Source organism: Parambassis ranga, chromosome 7 (genome assembly GCF_900634625.1).
Source record: "Parambassis ranga chromosome 7, fParRan2.1, whole genome shotgun sequence".
NCBI lineage: Eukaryota > Metazoa > Chordata > Actinopteri > Ambassidae > Parambassis > Parambassis ranga.
Window position 1 is genome coordinate 19,601,070 of NC_041028.1, and position 21,600 is coordinate 19,622,669.

The 21,600-nt window shown below is 40.8% G+C and overlaps 1 protein-coding gene across 1 annotated transcript in view; it reads left to right on the forward strand.

Annotated features, from left to right (window-relative positions):
• Positions 1–21,600, forward strand: part of celsr3 (cadherin, EGF LAG seven-pass G-type receptor 3) — a 50,303-nt gene that overhangs the window by 16,301 nt on the left and 12,402 nt on the right. The window contains exons 7-27 of the mRNA XM_028409508.1: positions 3,332–3,554; positions 3,942–4,057; positions 4,209–4,297; positions 4,555–4,569; positions 4,842–4,999; positions 5,534–5,697; positions 5,918–6,043; positions 6,132–6,301; positions 7,375–7,560; positions 7,645–7,755; positions 7,845–8,013; positions 11,637–11,778; positions 11,942–12,062; positions 12,299–12,482; positions 13,611–13,712; positions 13,808–13,902; positions 14,000–14,209; positions 17,978–18,176; positions 19,890–20,078; positions 20,166–20,352; positions 20,655–20,822. Coding sequence (XP_028265309.1) covers positions 3,332–3,554; positions 3,942–4,057; positions 4,209–4,297; positions 4,555–4,569; positions 4,842–4,999; positions 5,534–5,697; positions 5,918–6,043; positions 6,132–6,301; positions 7,375–7,560; positions 7,645–7,755; positions 7,845–8,013; positions 11,637–11,778; positions 11,942–12,062; positions 12,299–12,482; positions 13,611–13,712; positions 13,808–13,902; positions 14,000–14,209; positions 17,978–18,176; positions 19,890–20,078; positions 20,166–20,352; positions 20,655–20,822 — 3,124 coding nt within the window. The remainder of the gene's footprint in view (positions 1–3,331; positions 3,555–3,941; positions 4,058–4,208; positions 4,298–4,554; positions 4,570–4,841; positions 5,000–5,533; positions 5,698–5,917; positions 6,044–6,131; positions 6,302–7,374; positions 7,561–7,644; positions 7,756–7,844; positions 8,014–11,636; positions 11,779–11,941; positions 12,063–12,298; positions 12,483–13,610; positions 13,713–13,807; positions 13,903–13,999; positions 14,210–17,977; positions 18,177–19,889; positions 20,079–20,165; positions 20,353–20,654; positions 20,823–21,600) is intronic.

The following is a 21,600-nucleotide window of genomic DNA, read 5'->3' on the forward strand; positions in this document are numbered from 1 at the left end:
AGTCCTGGGGAAATGTAAGTATTTTCTGGGTCTCTATATTAGGTGTGGCTTTTTGGGCCGCCTTTTTTTCTTCGCAGTTGGCATGTTTTGTTTTTGAACAAACGTCTCCAGAGATTTAATCTGGCCAGCATCAGATTTGGTGGTGGTCTGCTGTTAGGATGTTTGATGATTAAAAGTTAAAAGTAATGGTAAAGGCTATCATATCACTGTGTGGCCCTCAAATTCAAGCATACTTTACCCAATCTGCCCAAACCTCACATGTATGAGGAGTCTCTCAGCCTGTATGAATTGATATGCCATGATCACAGTGTCGCCAGACATGGTTTGGTCTTTCTGACCTATAGGTTCAAATCAAGCAGCAACCTTCGGGGCTCAAAGTTGAAGCCCATGCGGAAGTGTCAAAACTTGTAATTCACGCCGCAACAGCTGGGGGTTGGCTCCAAACGCGAGTAATTTCCCATAGACTCCCATGTTAAAATGGCCGACTTCACAGCAGAAAAAAACATGTTTACAGCCTGGTACAAAAAAACCACTCTGGTCTCAGATGATAGGTTCTCTTCTAGTGTCAATTGTACGGGGGGTGAATTTTTTTACAACTCACTCGTTTCAATTGTATTCGGACTTAAAATTCCGCCTAATTATGGGCGTTGCCGCTTGAGTGACAGACAGTTGACGTATCACAGCGTGAGTTTCCAGCTTCCACGATCGCCCGCCCCCAGACCAGTGGCTAGCCAGGATAGCACTCTAAAAAGTGTATTCCCCAAACTTCACATAAGAGTATTCAAGGTTAGCACTAGCACCATTCTTTTAGGTGTTCTGTTTCCAGCATGTTGTAGTGAGTATTGCTGGCTTTTGTCAAGTGGCTTGGAGATACAGGTGTAGTATCGTGTGAACTAAAAGTCATTGTTTAGACTCTCATGAAACCTTGCTTACACTTTAAACGTATGCTGCGCTATGTCGCATGGGTGTTTGACTAAATGGCTCATATTTGGCTGCTTTGGGCGTTGCCTTCATGTCTCACCGTAAAACTTCACATGTTTGAAAGGCAGTATTTTATTATCAGTATTATCATAGCGCCACCTAGTGAGAACAGGAAGACATCCTGACAAACTACACTTAAAATCTAAATACATTACATTTTTAGATGTGTTCATTAATTGTAGCTTATTAAGCGTACCCTATTGCTAACTTGAGGCCAATTAAAGTAAATCCAAATCTCCAATCAGAAAAAATTATGAACTGTAGATCATGGCCCAAACAAGTCATGAGTATCAGTAGTGGTGTCAGGCCCTGTTGGCCATATGGCATGTAGGGACTGCCTTTTCCAGAGCTTACACATGACCTATTACATAATCTGCTACCTTTGATGGCATTTCAGTGTAATGGCAGTAATCAAGTGGTTTTTTTTGCCCTGTGACTAAAATAGCACAGAACTATGGAAGCAATGCAAATAATCTCTGCAGTGAAAATAACGATGTTTTCTCTGTATGTCTTAGTATAAAAAGCAACGTGTGGAGCTATGTGTGCAGTGATGCATGTCTTCATGTCTCTAGTAGTTAGGCTAGCACAGATATAAACCTGTAAATGTAAGGGCCGTGCAAGTGTAGAACAAGCTGCCTAAGGCCCTGAAGAGTCCAATAATCCATCACTTCCACAGATTTTTTAAAAGAAGCTGTAACCACATGGTGAGCGGCTAGAACTCCACTCAGTATGGCGCAAATTGTCTAAAACTAACAGACACATAGCAGATAAATATTTAATTGCATATCATTGAAAAACGTCAGTTACATTTTTTAATAAGGAATTGTTTTGATTACACATAACTCAGGTTCAATAGAAGCCCTTTCTTGTGAAGTTGTATAGGGATCCTAACAAGCTCCAAAGAAAGAGCAGAGACTCCCAGAGACAATACAAAAAGGAAGGAGGAGGTGGAAGCGCCTCCAGGAAAGCACCATGTGTTGGGGTGGAGAAGGAGGGTGAGGAGGTGGGTGGGCGACTGGGTGGAGCAAGCTAAGATGCCAGGGGTGGTTGAGAATACTGGCTTTGATGAATAAAACATCTGCATGAATGAAGAGGTGGAGTGAATGCATTAAAGCAGGCATAGAAGCAGAAGAGAAAAAAAAGAAATGGAAATGATGAAGAAAGAGGAAGAAAGGGAAAGAGCGTGGAGCATTTTTAAATACAGAGAGTGAAAGTGGAGCAAAGAAAGAAAAAGAAAGAAAAACACCAGGAGCTAGATGAGATCTTTGTGGATGTGTTGTGGGAAATGAGCAAATCTAAAGTGAAAGTACACTGTTGCTGCAGCACCAGCATTATAATACAGCATATAATTATGAGTATAATTTGGTTGTGAGGCAATCTAAGGCTCTACATTGTTTTCATTATTTCCCTTACAAATGTAATTATTCTACATATAAAAATTATACTTAAATTACCAAATAATAAACTAAAATCTTGTTTTTTTTCAATATTCTACTGTATTCTTTTTTTATTGTGATAGCATGTATATGGTAAAACTCAATATAGGTACAGGTATACACTATATGGCCAAAAGTACATGGACAGCCAGTGACAATATGTGTTTGCTGGCCTCTATTCTTTGTCTTCCCCATCCAGACCGAAGTATTTGTTAAGTCTGATGAAGGGTGATGAGGTGAGGACATGGAGGCTATTGTAGACCAAACAAGAATGTAATTACTTTGAGTTTGTTGTTCCGACAAACACAGAGTTATCATCTATATGCTCGTTATTTGGTCTAAATGTGTAACAGTTAGTCAACGAACGGAAGTTTGACACTGTTAGTCTGGAAACAAGAACATTTTCAGGACATTTTCCTTTGATAATTAATCAGCAGTTATCAATAATACAAGCAATCATCATTGTCAGATCAACTAGACTGCAGCATTAGCATTTCCCATATTTACAACTAAACAAAGGCCAACAGCACCTAAAGCTGAACATAGTGTCCAGGTACTTTTGGTGGCATTGTGTGGAATATTCCGGGTGTTTTCTCTGATGTTCCTGGATAGCAGTTGTGCTGCTGTACCCGGTTTGACATGGGATGGCTGACCACAGAAAAATAAAACCTAACTCCAGCTAACACAAATGTGAAGTTAATGCATGCTGTTTTTTCAAAAATCGAACAATAAATGTTATTGACGTGTTACCATTAAGCTAAATGGTGGGGAATCACCGCTTCATGAAATGATGACATTTTCACACTATTCAGAGGGATTTCCTTCAGCTCCAAAGAGTCCTATTAAAACACAGATCATCTGTATTTGGGGACAAAGATCGCCTGTTTATTTCAGTTTCATCTTGTATGTTTCAGGTGACAGATGTGAGTTTGACCGGCGGCAGGGCATGTGCATGCCAGGTGTTTGTCGTAACGGAGGGACATGTCGAGAGCTCTCCGGGGGTGGTTTCCGCTGTGAGTGTCCTGCAGGAGGCTATGAGCGCCCGTACTGCACTGTCACCGCCCGGTCCTTCCCTCCCAAGTCTTTTGTCATGTTCCGGGGACTCAGACAAAGATTTCACCTCTCCATTTCATTAACGTGAGTACCAATGTTTCCTTGTTCCGGATTTTTAGCCACCATTGATAAGATATGATTATCTTATGATGCTGTATATTCAATGTTTTAGTGTCTCTTCTAAAGGGTCACACACATCCTCAAGATTAGAAATGCCACATTTTATCAATCATACATCCTCCATATATGACATGTGGTTGTGTTTAAGCTAATCATGGGACCAACAAGATGCAAAGGTCTGTACTGGACAGCAGGGTGGACCTCCACTGGATTTGGTGTTTGAGTCCCTATGTGATCATGTGAACCAACCCTATCTTCAAATCTACCACCATCTACTGGTGTCTGCCTTTTCACTGTGGTCCTGGCAGGTCATGATGTAAATGTAGTTGATGTGCTTGGTGCTTTTTCCAGGTTTGCTACCCTGGAGAACAGTGGTCTCCTCTTCTACAATGGACGCTTCAATGAGAAACATGACTTCATAGCCTTGGAGATCCAAGAAGGCCAAGTGGTATTCAAATATTCCACAGGTGCTGTGTCTTTGTGTGAATGTCCTTACACTTTGATCTCGTCTTATGATTTTCTGGAATGTGTTCATATCTTTACATGCAAAACTCAATGCATGTAAAGGTAAGAATCATTATCTATGTTTTGACTCAGTCTTTACTGATCCGCCCATAGGGGAATCATCCACACAGGTGAGTCCCTTCCTGTCTGGTGGTGTGAGCGATGGAAACTGGCACACAGTCCACATCCAATACTACAACAAGGTGAGGTTCTGGTTTTGATCTTACACTTGTTTATTTGAAGTTCTTTTCTGAGGTGTCTCCAGTGATGGCATTTTACTTGTTGTTATGTGTGCCTCTGTTTCTACAGAATAGATTTTCAGCCTTCAATCTGACAGCTTTTTAAATCAAGCTGAAGTGTTTCTATGTGCACAGTCATGTATTAGTTTACCATCACTTTATTCATATGTATTCACCACACATTTCCTTTCATTTTCTTCATGTTCTTTCATTTTTCCCAGCCAGCTACACGCTATGTGAGTATGAGTGTGTGTCAGGGTGCACATACTGTTTCTTCTTTGTTTAGCTGCTTTTCTCTGTCTGTCTTTCTGTCACCAGCAGACCATGAGTGAAGAGTGAATGTGTTGTCTGTCTACTTTTAGTGTGTTTTTTCTTACCCATAAGGAATGTTTGTTAGTTCTTAAAATACTAACTGAAACTTGTCCCTTTTTTCTCTAACATTTGCACTGTGTTGAAACTATGTGCATCTGTTGTAATGTGTGACTGGTGTCATTGTGTGTATACATAGCCCAAGCGTAGTATGAGTGGTGAAGCCCAGGGTCCTTCAGATGAGAAGATCGCTGTGGTTAGTGTGGATGACTGTGACACGGCCTTGTCGCTTCGCTTTGGTATGCAGCTTGGAAATTACAGCTGTGCAGCACAGGGCAAACAGACCAGCAGCAAGAAGTGAGTTTCCTTTATTTCAAATCTCCATTTGTTTTTGCTGACTTTATAATTGTCTTTGCCCTCAAAGCACCACACATCAATGACGATATCGCTCTTGCCAGCATCAGTGTAGTAGATCCGGTGCTTCTATGGTGCGCAGTGATAGAGCTATCAACAAAATAAGAATATAAAGCGCTGTGAGGCTGAGAGAAGGGAACATAGATGAAGAGGAAATCCACACATTGATGCAAGTTAACTTAACCTTGTTTCTTGTTGCCCTTCAGTTCATATTCCCCTAGCATCCGTTGGCTTTGTATGCAGGATTTGCCCACAAGGTTAAAATAAAAAGAGATAAAAGAAGTAAAATAGGATAATCTTCCTGAAATGAGGACATTTTTTCCTTTCTTATACAGTCTGTCTCGGTATCTTCCTCCTTCCACTCACTCTTTTAACATTTGCCCTAAGTTGAAACTTATAATTGAACTTGCAGAGTAACCACGCCCCCATCCTTTCCACATTTTAACCCTTCTTTCTCTTTATTGTCTTTTCTCTTAGGTCTCTGGACCTGACTGGTCCATTGTTTCTGGGTAGAGTTCCTAATGTACCAGACAACATCCCCTTTGGCACCAAGGAGTTTATTGGCTGTATGAAAGAGCTGCATATTGACAACAAGCCGCTGGATCTGGCAGGATTCATCGCTAACAATGGAACACTACCTGGTCAGCATTGCTAATCCTATTTGTTGTTGTTAGAGACAGCTGTAGCATTTAGCCTCTTAGCACAGGATCCTTGTTTTGTCAAAGAAACAGGTACACATTATAAAGTTAGGAGCTAAGTGGCATCTTTAGATAGTTAGACGTTAGGTTTATAATGCTAACATTTATGTTACATTCCATTTGACTGTATGGAGTTGACACTGAAATGATGTCTGTCTTATAGGCTGCAGCGCTAAACTCCCCTTCTGTAAGTCCAACCCCTGTCAGAATGGAGGAGCCTGCAGGGTGAGCTGGGAGACATTCTCCTGCGACTGTCCTTTAGGATATGGAGGAAAAGACTGCAGCCAGGGTGAGTTTTTTTCTTTCTATTGCAGAGTAACAAATGAAACCAACACTTTTTTATGTATAGACAAATATTCTCTAACCCTCCGCCATAGTGTTGCCACACCCACATCGCTTCCTGGGTAACAGTGCTCTCTGGTGGGACCTGAAGAATGACGTGACAATCTCCACACCTTGGTACCTTGGCCTGGTGTTCAGAACCAGAGATGGAGAGGGGACTCTGCTGCAAGCGCAGGCTGGCCAGTACACCAGCCTGCTGTTCCAGGTATACCATCCTGTGATCATGTCTGTATTACAAATGATTGGATATTATCATTAAACTCTGCTTCTCCTTTCTTGTTCTAATCTAATATAAGTTTGGTCTGGGAGTCTTATGATTTGTGTGTGTTGGTGCATGAATGTTAATTCAACTTCTTGGGGTTTTCTTCTACATATGGATCAGATCCACTTCAAGTCCTTGATGATGCTGGATTATGAATATTGTGATTTTTTTTATGAATTTGGAAAAAGTCATGGGGTGAGGATATAGGGGGGCTCAAAAACGATAAAACCATTTATGCATGTCACATTGTAGCTGTTGATGTCTCAAAGTGGTTAATAACTATAGATTGTAGGGGCCTTTCTGGGCATCGAACATTAAACACTAAAACAATAGCATAAGGGTGGGTGTCATGATGATAGGCTAGTTTGAAACCGTGAGTCTTGGGGAGAGTCCAGAGTACAGAGGTTCTTGGGTAGAAAGTTAAAGAGTCTTTGAGCAGAGCAGCTGAAAATCTAAAACCCAGGGAAGGACACATGGGTAGGTGAAGTGAAGAGGAGGAGGAGGAGGAGGAGGGCTGAGGAACATCTGAGTGTGTGGGAGGGTGTGTGTGAGTGCAGGAGATCAGAGAGGTATGGAGGTACACATTTCTAAGGTTATAGAAAGCTTTGAAGGCAAACAGCAGAAAAAAAAACAATTTGTGAGTAGACTGGGAGCCAGTGAAGCTACTTGAGAATGAAAGTGATGTGCTTACAAGAGGAAGTTCTGCAGATGAAACAGGCGGCTGAATTATGAACCAGGTTGTGGTTGTGGCAACATGGCTCAATGGTGCCCCCTATATAGCACCACCTCACTATATTTCAGTAAGTAGGCTGTAGTAAGTCGCCTGCAACATGCACAACAAAGCCTCTTATAACCATTCTATGCTATTTCAAATGAACTGTCCTATCTTTTTTTACCCTTTTTCACAAATTCCACTTTTACACATTGTAATCCTCCTACGCATAACATGTACACATGCAAAATCATTAACATAAATCATAATCATAAACTCAGCTGTGTTCCTCCATTCCTCTCAGGTGCAAAATGGTCAGCTGGTGTTCTCTGTGACCCGCGGCTCCACCAGGCCGGTGCGTTTGCGCCTGGATCAGGTTCAAGTGGCAGATGGCCGATGGCACGACCTCCAGCTGGAGCTGAGAGACGTCCACAGCGGTCGCGAGACGCGCTATGTTGCCACACTGCGGCTCGACTTTGGACTCTATCAGGTAATTCACATCAGTAAATTGCAGCAGTTAAGTCCCTCCTGTGTAGTTTTGACTCTAATCCTTCCTGTCTTTCTCCTAATTTAGGGAACTGTGATAGTAGGAAATGAAATTCATGGATTGAAGGTGAAACATCTACATGTAGGAGGAGTGCTGGCCTCGGGAGATGTTCAGAATGGTATTAAAGGATGTATACAGGTGATGAATGAAATCTTTACACCCCCCTAAGAAGTGAAGGTAGGCAGGTTTTAGGTCATGAATAAAGCTGGTTTTTCTATCATCAACAGGGCATCCGTTTGGGTGTTCGACCAGATGCCCCCGCCCTGCCCCGCCCCACTAGGACTGTGAAAGTAGAGACTGGCTGCAGTGTTGGCAACCCCTGCATCTCATCTCCTTGTCCAGCCCATAGCCGTTGTTACGATCAGTGGGAACGACACGCCTGCATATGTGAACCCGGTGAGTCCAGAAGTCCAATCAGACAAGAAATACCACTAAAAGTTTACAAAGATACAAAATAAACAGACACACCAAATGCCTATACTGTGAAGTAGAATTAAAGGTCAGTGAGAAATGTTCCGGTTGGGCAGGATGCAGTTGTAACATATGCTGCACACCTGACCTGCTGTGGAGCAGGTTGTTTCTCAGATAAGGACATCAAACTGGCATGCACTACAAAAAAATGGCATCACTGTTTCTAGGAGGTCCTGTAGAGCTTGGCGCACATAAAATGGTTGTATAGTATAAAGTGAGCATCTTTTTTGGCATTAGTGAAAATATTAATTTTAAAATTTGATTGGTTTAGATCAGCTATCAAATAAAAACTACCATATAAACAGTTTATAACTAAACTGTTGTAGGCTTTAACCTCTCTCTTTGACACTGTAGCTGTGCCATCAGGGGCAGTACAAGGCTGTACCATGTGAGGCTCCTTCAAATGCATCCTTCTATTTCCTGGTAATGAAGGATGCATGAGGTGGATCCCTTGCACTTATCCCAGGATTCATTACATACTGACAACTGCTCATTTTTTCTTAACTCTCAAAATTAATGATTTGCGAATGATTTGCCTGCAGTCAGTCCTCCATAGACCAGGTCCTGCAAGGGATGCAGCACTTCCATTGGGACACAGCTTTTATTAGTCAGCTGGTGCCAAGCAAACTGGTGCTACTCCACAGATTGGATCTGTTTCTTGGGGAATGTTGAACTGACTAGAAGTGAGGGCCAAAGAAGAGTACATTATTTTTTTCCAGATTTCTAACCCATGGGTTTCAATCACTTTAGCAAAATAGGGCACTGTTCAATCACAAACAGCATACTATACATATCCAATGAGCTTTGCTTTGTATGGCAAAGCAGACAGCCATGGAGATTTCTTTATTCAAATGTTTTACAGCTGCAAATATGCAAGCCGCTAACACTAACTGCTGTCAGATCAAAAAAAAAATAATGAAATAAGTTTCTGAAAACAAGAGAGCGAAATTGTAAAGCAAAGGAGAAGTGAAAGAAGAAAGAGTTGGAGTGTTGCTTGGAGGTGAAACTGGAAGATCCTCGGGCCTGACAACATGGGAGAGGAAGCAAAGAGCTATCCGGCTGCATCCTGCGCCAACCTGCAAGCTAATGCTAATGCTTTATTAATATGAAGCGCACACTCATTCAGACTGGACACACACACACATGCACGCACGCACACAAGCTTATCAGCAAACTTGGTGTAATTTATTTACTGTAAACACTCATGCTCTCAATCTCATTATCATTACATTTCATTGGCAAAGGGGTCATTAAAAATTCAGACTGTTGTACAATGAATGTCGTTAGAGACGAATCAAAGTTTAATAAAAGCAGACAGAGAAAAAAGAAGAGAGAGGTGTGTGGTGAATAATTCCCTTTCATGTGAGTGGCTGTGTGTTTTGGCTTGATACTGAAACTCACAAACTAACTAATGGGTGACTTGCACACACACACACACAGATAGGATTTGCTACTAAACTCTCAGCTCTATTGTTAACCAAGTACAGTTGCATATGCTTATTATGTGTCATTTATCTGCAGTTACCACAGGCTAAATCTTTATAATGAAACGTCACATCTAGGGTTATATCTGGGTTTTACAGGCTAATGATGAGAGGCAAGATTAGGAGAAATATTATGTCTTGTGCTAAATCCCATCAACACTCTAACTGCGGGTTTCTGGATCAACTACCTGATAAAAATGAATTAGCAGCATGGAAGTAATACATGTTTGGATCTTGTGCTGCATGCTGGTGCAGCACTGCTGCCTCACAGCAAGAAGGGTCTTGGATCAAGTGTGGCAGAGGCCAGCTTGGGTATTCTCTGGGTACTTCCTCCTACATGCCAAAAACATGTGCATGTTAGGGTGATTGGTCTTAATTGGCCATACGAGTGAGCGTGGCCAGTTGTTTCTCTCCATATGTTAGCCTTGCAACAGACCTGTCTAGGGTGTAGCCTGCCTCTCGATGAGACACAGGATAAAGTGTGTTAAGAAAATGGACAGATAGTTTGGGTCTTATTGATAAGGCTAAATGCAAAGAGGCAGAAACATTAAGTTTTGATAATGGTAGATCACAGTCTTCTATAAAAAAGCTGCAGCTGCATTAGGGAAAAAAATTGATTTTTTTTGTGTGTTTAATTCCTAACACTTTCTGAAAGGAGACGATGAGAGAGAAGTGAAGGTTACATGACAAAGGTGTGCATGTGGAGAAAAGGGGAAAAACCAAGGCCACTGTGTGGGTTTTGCAAATAACAGCGTGTGGGCTCGTTAGCTTGGTGATATTTACGGAATAGGAATCCTTTTCTAAAGTAGTGTCTAAAGCCAAGGCCAGAGGCCTGAAAGCTGTGCCGTCTGTATTTTCTTCAGTTTGAATACCTCAGACCTCACGTGTTTGTTAGCTCTCACACACACAACCTTGTACAGCTATCTTTGTGAGAACACTCATTGGGAAAAAATGAATAAATGTCCTCACTTCAATGGTCTAACTCTCAAACGTTCTCACAAAAATAGCTGTACAAGACCACCACACACTACACTCGTGCACTACACACACACACACACATTACAGATACATTCTTCAGGTCAGATTAAAATGCCTGTAAGCTGTTAACCCATTGTATCTTAAAGGAAACCACCAGGGACAAAAAGTCCATAGAGTTAGGATTGTGTAAGTGATTGTTCATATCACCAAGGATGAGCATGGTACAGTAACACTCACAGGGGAAAAGACAGCGCAGTGTCAAACTCAGCTGGGAAATGGGCTGGTTAGTGGACTGTAAGTAATCACTGTCAACATGAGGATATTTGGAACCAGGCCTGTCCCACCTCCTCAACCAGGCAGATGTGAGCAGTGGGAAAATAGTGGAACTAACAGCTGGGGTAGTGCTATTTTCTGAATTTGGTTTTAGTTGGAACCTGGATCAAGGAGCTCCAACTGGACCAGAGGATGATAGTGACACATGTGTAGTTAGGTACTCCAGAACTTCCTCTTACACGCCGACTCACCTTGACCTGAATCCCCATCTTCTGGTTAATCACCAGAAATAGCAGACCCAAAATACTGTCGCTATCAAAACAAGCTGGTCTTTCAGTAAAACCTCAGCAGTGCCGTGGTCTGAGGGCCTCCATGCCACAATGCACTAAGGCAGTCACTCCTGGTACAGGAGCTCCCCCAAAGCACTGAGTGTGTAAATCATCTTTTCCAGAAGTTAGCTGATCTTATGGAATATTCTACTAATTTGAGACCATCATACATAAGCTATAATCTTTAAAATTTAAACAAAGACAGGCTTGGAATATGTTAAATCACCTTTATCTAATGAATAAAGCATGTATGAAGGTTTTTACCGTTTATACTATATAGTTTATAGTTAAGTTTAAGTCAAGTTTTAGACCTCAGAAAAGGGTTTTGATGGTTTTCAGCACAGGGAAGAAGTTGAGGAGAGTTACATTTTTATCCACTTCAGTAGAACTAAAATGCTACTAAATTCCGATAATTACAGATTAATGTGTGATAGAGAAACTGGCTCATGCCGCCTAGCTAATTGCAGAATGATTGTCCTCTCAGGTTATTACGGGAAAGGCTGCACTGATGCTTGCCATTTGAACCCATGTGAAAATGAAGCTCAGTGCCACAGGAAGCCCAGCTCCTCCCACGGGTACATCTGTGACTGCGGAGACAACCACTATGGACAGTACTGCCAACACAGGTACACACATACAAAACAATATCTGAACAATAAACCATCTGTGGGATGACACAAAGGTCTAAACTTCTGCTTTCTTTCATCTGTTATAAAATATGGCAGATGCAATTGTTTTAAGCTTTTTCTGTCGATACTCTGTTACTGGCTTGGCTGGCTGCATATGTAGGATTGATCACCAGTGTCCCAGAGGCTGGTGGGGATCTCCGACCTGTGGACCCTGTCACTGTGACACCAGTAAAGGCTTCGACCCCGACTGCAACAAAACCAGTGGACACTGTCACTGCAAGGTATCCAGGAGACACAGAAACATCCACACACACTGCAGAGTTAACACAATGTTTTTTCTAAGTACCTGAAAGTATTTTGATATTTACCCTTCCATGTATTGATTCTGACATTTAGACTATTTTAACCTGTTATTTCCAAGAATGTGTATCTTTAAAATCTCTACACAATTTAAGCACCATAAATGTCCTGGTTTATATTAGCATTTCTTATCCATACCGTGTCTGTGTGTTTACAGGAGTTTCACTACCACCTGCGGGGCTCCGACACCTGTTTGCCTTGTGACTGCTACCCTGTGGGTTCCTTCTCACGGTCATGTGATCCAGAGACTGGACAGTGTCAGTGCAGGCCCGGTGTGATTGGTCGGCAGTGCAATGCATGTGACAACCCCTTTGCCGAGGTTACAAATTCAGGTTGTGAAGGTAAGAAAAAGAAGGTGGTGGAAAACAACAGAAGCCTTCCTGACTTGATTTTCTATGGTGTCTGTATAAGTGAACAGCTGTTAGAAAATTCTTCCTCAGTTTCTTGTTTACTTTTCCATGAGTTAAACGCGTAAACAGCTAACAATAGCAGATGGTCAGCAGATGGCTTGCTGTTGTTTGTCATTGTCTCTCAAGCGTATTTACAGATTTTTAGGGTCATTGTTAAACTTATATTTGATTTTTTTTTTAATTAATTTAAGTTTAACTGGAACTGAGAGAAGATGAACACAAAAAATGAGAAAAACATTTCCATTTTCATATTTTTGTACGTGGTTTTAATTGATCATCATATAACACATAGTCTTTATTATCACTGGTTTTGTCGTCTATTGTGTGTATATCTACTTTAGCAGCAACTACCTCTAAGGTTGATCTTAGGTCCATGTGTGCAAAATATAGATTGGGTGCAGTCCTACTCAGTATTTGTGGGTCACATTATTAATATGATCCCACTGCAAGATGGAGTCTGCCTTTGTTTTTGTTCGTCATCTAGCAAACTGTCATGGTCCATATGCATGTTGATGAATGTCCTTTCTTCCACACAGCTTCCTTCTTATATATGGAGCATTAGCATTGGGATGTGAACCAGGGAAAGACTACCACTTTAATTGTATTTTGTTATCAAAATGGCCCCATAGGCCCTTGACTTACTTTTAGTTGACAAATGTCACTTGGATCTTGCCAAACAGAGAGCCTTCAAATCTAGCACAAACACTCACTGGGACAAAGGAAGTACTGGTTATATCATCAGTCACTGTGACCTCATGTTTGTGTCATTTCTGCAAATGTCAGATCTGTGTAATGAGGGCATTTCTTCGAATGTGGCATGTACGTGGCTCACTGATGACCACAGGTACAATATGTAGCCTCTCTGTGTTGTATGTCCTCCAGCGGTCCTCAAAGATTTGTAATCTTTCAGTTTTTCTTTTTAATGACTTCAATATATATGCAAAAATACTGGTTAAACATAATACTTAAACATCTTAGGTACATTTATTGTGTCATTAATGAAATGTTATCCTTTGAAATAATGTTCTGTAAAGATTCAAAATAATATTTTCTCTGCAGTCATTTATGATGGTTGTCCAAGGACCATCACTCAGGGAATCTGGTGGCCCCGGACCAAGTTTAACCTGCCTGCTGCAGTGCCCTGTCCCAAAGGTTCTGTTGGTATGTACTCACTGGTACAAGTCCAGTCAAATGGTAGTTGATATGGATGCATATTATAAGAATGCATTCAGTTGACCCTTTTTTTGTGCATTCAGGTGCAGCCATCAGACACTGTGATGTGGAGAGAGGATGGATGGAGCCGGATCTGTACAACTGTACCTCACCTCCATTTGTGGAGCTCAATGCTGCCGTATGTACAGTGGACTACTACTCACAATGATCCCAATAAAGATTGAGAGAGATTAATTTTCTTCATGTTTTTCTTGTGTCTTTGTGTATGTATATAGCTCGATTCCCTTGAGCGCAATGAGACAGAGCTGAATACAATTATGGAAAAGAAACTGGCACACCAGCTCTGTGATGTAACTGAAGCTACCGCCCGACTCTATGGCAATGACTTGCAGATAGCTGAGCGACTGCTGTCCCGCCTCCTTACATTTGAGACTCAGCAGAGTGGCTTTGGACTCACAGCCACCCAGGACGCACACTTCAATGAAGTAATTTCTCATTTATTTATCACACCCACTTGTTCTGAAAACACTGAGTGTTTCTTTTACTTTTTACCAGCAGGGGCCTAGTAGTGATAGGTGGAGGCAGGAGGTGGAACATACTTGCCATTAAAATGACCATATGTTGGCCACTACAAACAGCTTAGCTGCCTTTATCCTGTAGAAACTGTGAAAAAAACAGATGTTCACCATAGAAGAAGTGGCCTCAGAATCTCTGAGGCATAGTCTATTAGAGCTGGTATTTGTCCATTGGCAGCCCTTTGAAGTCGTTAGAAGTAATGTGGATGTCTGACACTGAGTAAAATTTGTTAGACTATGTCAGATCCAGACTATACTGAGGCAGTGTAAAGATGAAAGGATGGTTCAGAGTAGTTTTAGTACTGCTTCAAGTTCCTGGATCTTGTTTGCAGGCTCACTGTAGCAGTCCTTGCCGGGTTCAGCTAAAGGTTAGAGAGGAGAAAATATCTGGAGTTTACATCTCCGACTTCCTGCCTCTGTAGATTACATCATGTATGATGTAGCGCGCCCAGTTTAGACACAGGTTAGACACAGGTTACCATTGCAGCGTATGAGGAGCTGGTGTTGTGTTTTTTAGGGATGTCCCGATCCGATTACGTGATTTCAGACTCGATCGGAATCGGACATTACCTCCCGATCAGTTCTCGGATATATATTTATTAGGGCTGTCAAAGTTAATGCTTTCTGTGCAGGGTGTCTCTGTGTCTTGTAGCGCAGGGGTATGACAGCTGCTTTTGGTGCGACAGGTCCTGGGTTCGAGACCTTGATGTGCTGTGTGTGTGAAATCTCCCAGTGTGGCCACACACACAGACACACAGGTTTTGCCGCAACGGGTGCCTTTATAGAAAGTATCGGATCGGGACTCGGTATCGGCAGATACTCAAAATCAAATGACTCAGACTGGGACTCGAGGGCAAAAAAACCTGATCGGGTCATCCCTAGTGTTTTTACCTGGTGAATGAGCAGCCGATGCTGAAGAGACTCTGATCTGATTAGCCAATTAGTAGCACTGAAGCATTGTAATCATTCGTGGCATTTGCATAAAGCACATCAAGGACTTATTATCCCATGTGGAACAAGCAACCAACTCTGGGTTTGCTTCGCCAATAAAACACACATTCAGAAAAAATAAAAGATCTGACACATGGCTACGTTTATGCTCACGGAACATGTGATAGTACTGTCTGACATCATCGAATACAGCAACAAAAGCCCATCATTTAGAAGTAGTGATGGAGGCCCTCTGACAACACAAAATGTTTTGCTTTCATTCGCCTTTAAGTTTTCATTTTCACTCATGGTTGCCGACAATAAAAACTACCGGTTAAGGTTGGGCAGTAAATGTGCTCTATTTTCATCTAACATTGTGATGAGTCTCTGCCCCTTTTGAACATATAAGGCTAGAGAAACACACACGTTCCCTTCTGAATGAGTGATACATCGATCTCATGTTACGTTTCCTGCTGAGGACCTGCTATCCCCAGCACTGTTAGTGTTGGCTTTGACCTAAGGAAATGTCAAAATTTGAGGCCTTAGTACTAGTTTTAGACCTTGAACATTCAAAAGTTTTGACACACAAAAAATAAAGTTCATTATTCATTGTTTTTAGATTTCTATCAAAATCTCATTTTGACTTGCTTTTGGCTTTTTAATGCTGCAGTAAATTTAATAGGATATCTACAAAAGCATATGAGGGAAAGGAAAGACTCGTCTTATCTCTGCAAGCCTCTCTGCTCCTGTATGTCTGACATCTTTTTGTTCCTCTTATTTCACCCTGCTTCTTTAGATAAGAGTCTATATGAGCTTTCGCAGTGCACAACATGCTTGTGTGAGTTTCACCATCTCATGGGAAAATACTGGCATATTTTCAATCTCAGTAAAATGTTTGAGTTCACATTTTTCCCCGAACAAGTGCGTATGGTAAGAGCAGTCTTTAAATAGAAACATCTAAGAGCACAGCAAGCATACGTGTTTGGCTTTGATAGAATGTTTTATTTAGAGGAGTGTTTTGACCTCATTTGGACTGACTCACCTTAAGTATTGACCACATATTGTTCATACAGTCATCGTAGTGATAGATAAATACAGCCTCACATGAACAACTGCCATCATTTATTTAGCACAATGAAGCCAAAAGAAAAAAATAAATACATAATGTATTAAGTACCCCCATGATTCAGCAGCGTGTAGATCTACCTTTAGCAGCAATAACAAAGTAATGGTTTCCTCTGTGATGTGAGAGAGGAGGTCTTTTAGATAGAGGTCTGTACGCCTGCTGATGATCAATTCATCAAGGACTGATGATCAGCAGCACCTGCTGCAGCTCACACTCACATCCTATGGAAGCAGGAAGAGGGGACGCAGTATGAGCATATGTTTTTTGGCTTCACTGTTACTAAATAAATAATGGCACAGTGAAAATTTGTCCAATACACCCACTTTTTTTTTACACAAAAATGGGTGTGCTAACTTTTGAACATGATTAGGTGGCCATATCTGTCAGGGATGTAAGTTCAAAAGAGTAGGACCAAAATGATAAGTTCCAACAAAAGGTGAGCTTTATTAAAAATAAAGCCAAAAAACCCTCAAAGGGTCCAAAAAAAATACAAATGGCGACTAATAATAATAATAATAATAACAACACTGCCAAACAAAAGAAGCATGAACAAACACCAGAAAGTACACAGTTATCCACACATCAAGAAACAGAGACGAGACAGAAGACTTTCAAAATAAAACAGGAAATAAGACCAAACCACAGGGAACATATAACACAACTACAAACACACAGGAGAACCCAAGAGCAGAAATAAATCAAACTATGAAAATACTAATATACTAAATTATCCAGGAAAAGAAAAAGATTTACTAGAAAAAAATATCAACACAACACAGGGCCATGACAATATCATGAAAAATAATCACGGGTAGAACAGTTTTAATGCATCAGTAGAAATAAAAATACACCTTAGACTCAACAACTTCTGGAGAACAGTCTAACAGTGTTAGATGACTGCAGTGCTTTATTTGGAATCATACTGCAGGGATCATACTAAGCTCTTTTCCTTCCTCTGACATTCTTTGTTCATTTTGCAAGGCTGTGCAGTCAAGACTATCTCTAACAGGCTTCCATCCAGAGTTCATGCAGAGGCACTGAGGGTGGCAAAACTTGCTCTAATTGGGTCAGAGTTAGCTTATATATATATATATATATATATATATATATATATATATATATATATATATATATATATATATATATATATTTCTATGGTTCTGGTTGAAGCAGCTTTAGAAAATGCTCCCGCTTGCACAATATTACGACAATGCCTACAAGCACCAGGATGAATGCATGTGGCAGAACAGATTACATGCAGTGAACGCTTGCTGTTGGTGTCCTGTTTGTCAAGCTAACACCTGTTAACTGTATGCAAACTGTCTATTGGTCTCTTAAATCAACTTAAGAAATGCTTCTTAAGCTCCTATTCTGATTGTGAAGGGTATAAAAGGCAGTCTGATGCAGATCTGATATCATGTCCTTTGTGAATAGTTAAAACTTTATAGCACAGCTAATTGTGAAATAGCTGACTATGTGGCTAACATACATCAGCTGCAGGTGTCTGCTGCTAAAACAACGGCTGTTGGGTCAGTCATAGTCCTCAGTCATTACAGGTGCAGTATTCAAATCTTTAATTTCTTCACACATTTTAACATTTTCTTCACTTTTACTACTTTCAGAACATCCTTAGAGGCTGCAGCATGCTGTTGGGTCCTACTGCTGCTGGGCTTTGGCGTGCTCTTGCTCAGAGTCAGAACCACATTCCGGGCAGTGGACCAGCCATATTGGCAGAGATGCTAGAACAGTATACCCAGAATCTGGCTCAAAACATGAAGCTCACCTACCTCAACCCTGTAGCATTGGTCGCACCCAATATAGGTAAGTGTACAATACACTAAGGCATGACTTATCACTAGTCAGATCAACACAAAGTCATTAAGACAAAGACAGTGATGAAATCTTCTTTGTAGATGATTTGCTACAATAGTCTCATATCATAAATCACTGCTGTAAAAATCAGCAGTAAAGAGAGAAATTAGCTCTATTGCAAATTATGATGGCACTCCCAGAGTGCTGGCAGCAACACAGAAAGATACATCTGACACTCCTACACAGCAGCCAAAGCTTTCCACACATGTAGACTTACAGATATACAAACACACAGACATCACACATGGGAAGCACAAGGGTAAGAATTAAAATGTGCTGCACTACAGATTACCATAATCCATTACTAAATTGTAAAAACTAAAAAAAAAATGTTACTGACATACACCTTATTCCATTACAACACACAAGTGTGTGTATAGACAATGCACACAGTGATAGGCTAGATTAAACCTACTCATACCACCAGTGTAATCTGTCATCACTTAATTAACACTAGGTCCGGTGTGGGTCATAATAGAGACTCGGGGAACTTCTTGGTAGCAACCATAACAGTTTATTTCTCCTCCTCTTCTCTCATATTATGACGTAGCACACAGACTAACAGGTTAAATGACACCATTATAACCAAAAAATAGTTTTTCTTTTTAAAATAAAATAAAATCGACAAAATAAATCTCATCTTACATTATTATGATAATGATAATAATAGCCTTGAATCAAAGCCTGATTTTCAGACATAGAATAAGCTGCTAAGACAGAAGGAAGAAAAAAAGATGACTGACACAAAATTTCACACTCCTACACACACAGACACACAGAGATATTGCCATCAGCAGAATGGGACAGAATGTGTATGGAAGAGAATATGGATGGACATCTTTCAGCCTCCAATATATGACGGCCTTTTTTCATTTGAAAACCTATTTGCTGTTCCTTCAAGTTTGATTTCTACAAATCATATAAATCAAACATTCTTCACACACCAACAGGAAGACAAACAAGCATACACACGTTGTCATGTCTGTTATACTGACTCCATTTCAGCTGCTGGGTCAAATATTCCGTCATTGCTGAACAATCCACTTTGATTTGTTTTACTTCGTGTTTGCCACCTTTTCCACGGTGTGTGTTGGTGTGTTTATGTGAATGAGTTATATTTGACACAGCCACTTCATATTTACCCTTCAATCTTGAAAAGACTGATGTATTTTGTGGGGAAAAAAGACTATTCCACTTCTGTAATACCAACATGAAACTGATATCATTGTTGATTAGCTCTTGACTGCTTTGTTCAGCAGAATAACATGAAGTTGTTGGATGCTTTGCTTTCAAACTGCAGTCTAAACAATCTCAGCTTGGTTTACGCTGGGTGATTGTTGAGGTCAGGTCATCTGACCCAGCGCTCTGTTACACCCCTTCTTGTTCAAACAGCCCTTACATAACATGGAGGTGTGTTTGTGGTCATTGACCTGTTGAAAAACAAATCAGACAGTCTGCAGACGGTATGTCTCACTGCAGAATGCTGTGGTGGCCATGCTGGTTAATGTGTCCAGTAATAAATTGGCCACATTGTCAGCAGCAAAGCTTCTTGAATTAGAAGGTATCTCCAAACGTTTGAATGGTCACATAATTTGTTTTGGCCACTGTCATTTTTAATTCATTTTTTCATAATTCATTTCTTAATTTCTGCTTGTTTATCAGTTATGAATCTGGATCGTGTGGAGAACCATACCCATGTGCGCCGGCGTTTTCCACGTTACCACACTACTCTGTTTCGTGGTCAGGCTTTATGGGACCCATATACGCATGTGATACTGCCCCCTGCTGCACTGGTGCCACAACGGCAACAGCTCCACAACTTGAAGGAGAAGGATCGGACAGAGAAAGATCGTAAGAACACGCACTTAGAGCTGAAGTCTTCATGTGTTCAAGGGATAGAAATAATAATATATGTTCAAACTTTGTTATGAAATCTAGCCTCAGCCCCTCTGAACGCTGCTTCAGTTCCTGTCAGTGTCTCAGCCAATAATACCAGAGAATACACCGCAGCCAGACGCACAATTTCAATGCCTGAACCACCTTTCACCATTGTCATCCTGCTGATCTATCGAAGTCTGGGTGCCGCCCTTCCTCCCAAATACCATGCAGACCGACGAGGAGTAAGGTAGGAATCAGTCATAGAACAATAGGTATGTGATTGCTAACATCTAATAAGGCCCTTAGATCTTCACATATAAAAACCTGGAACTGCAAAACATTCACATTGTTTTACATGATTAGTATAAGAATAAATAGTCTGTTGTTTTTTATCTCCATCTACTTCCTTGTCATTACTCAACAACTAACTGGAAGTACTAAACACAGTTTTCAGTAGAATCTCCCCTTTTCTGTCTTTCTGCCTTTTCTTCCTGACCTCTCCACTTTCTGTGTGTTTGTGTGGTAACTGAAAATATTCTCTCGCCCCAGGCTTCCCAGACACCCGGTAATGAACTCCCCGGTGGTCACTGTCTCAGTTTACAACAACCACACGTTTGTGAGCAGACACTTGGATCAGCCCATCCTGCTGGAGTTCAAGCTGTTGGAGACAGCCAATCGCAGCAAGCCTCTGTGTGTGCAATGGAACTACAGTAGTCCGTAAGTACAGACAACACATGCAGATACAAAGACACATTCTGCATATAACACCTATTTTTATATTACTGTTTATAACATAAATGTAAATAGTACAAGCATTCACATCGAATGGTTATCAATCTTATGTCTAATATGTCTTATATATACCATATGACTCTGGGTCACACCTTAGTCACATGATGAGATGAGATGAGATGAGATGAGATGAGATGAGATGAGATGAGATGAGATGAGATGAGATGAGATGAGATGAGATGAGATGAGATGAGATGAGATGAGATGAGATGAGATGAGATGAGATGAGATGAGATGAGATGAGAAGAGATGAGAAGAGATGAGCCAGTTACTTATTTACTGAGCCCTGCCTCTAATGCCATGAACATAGCATATTTATTATTAGCATATTTACCACTATTACTAAAAGATGACATTTCAGGAGCAGGAGGAAGGGGAGGAGAGGGAAAGCATGAAGCCATGGTAACAACTGAACTAGAAGCAGGCTCTTTTTACTTAACTTTTTTATCTATTTCAAACAGTCTGTCATTAAACTTTGTAAAAATAACATATGTTATAAGTAGCAATAAAAGAAAAATGAAGAGCTCTCCTGCATGGAGCCTGTGCTGCCAGGCAACCCAAAAGTACAATTTTCCATCACAAACTCATTTATTTCATCACACAAATGACATTTTCAATTGAAAAAGTCTGCCTTTTTCTGGCACATAAAGTACTGACAGAATGTACAACATGATTTTCTTGGCGTGCCTGTCTCTCATGCATA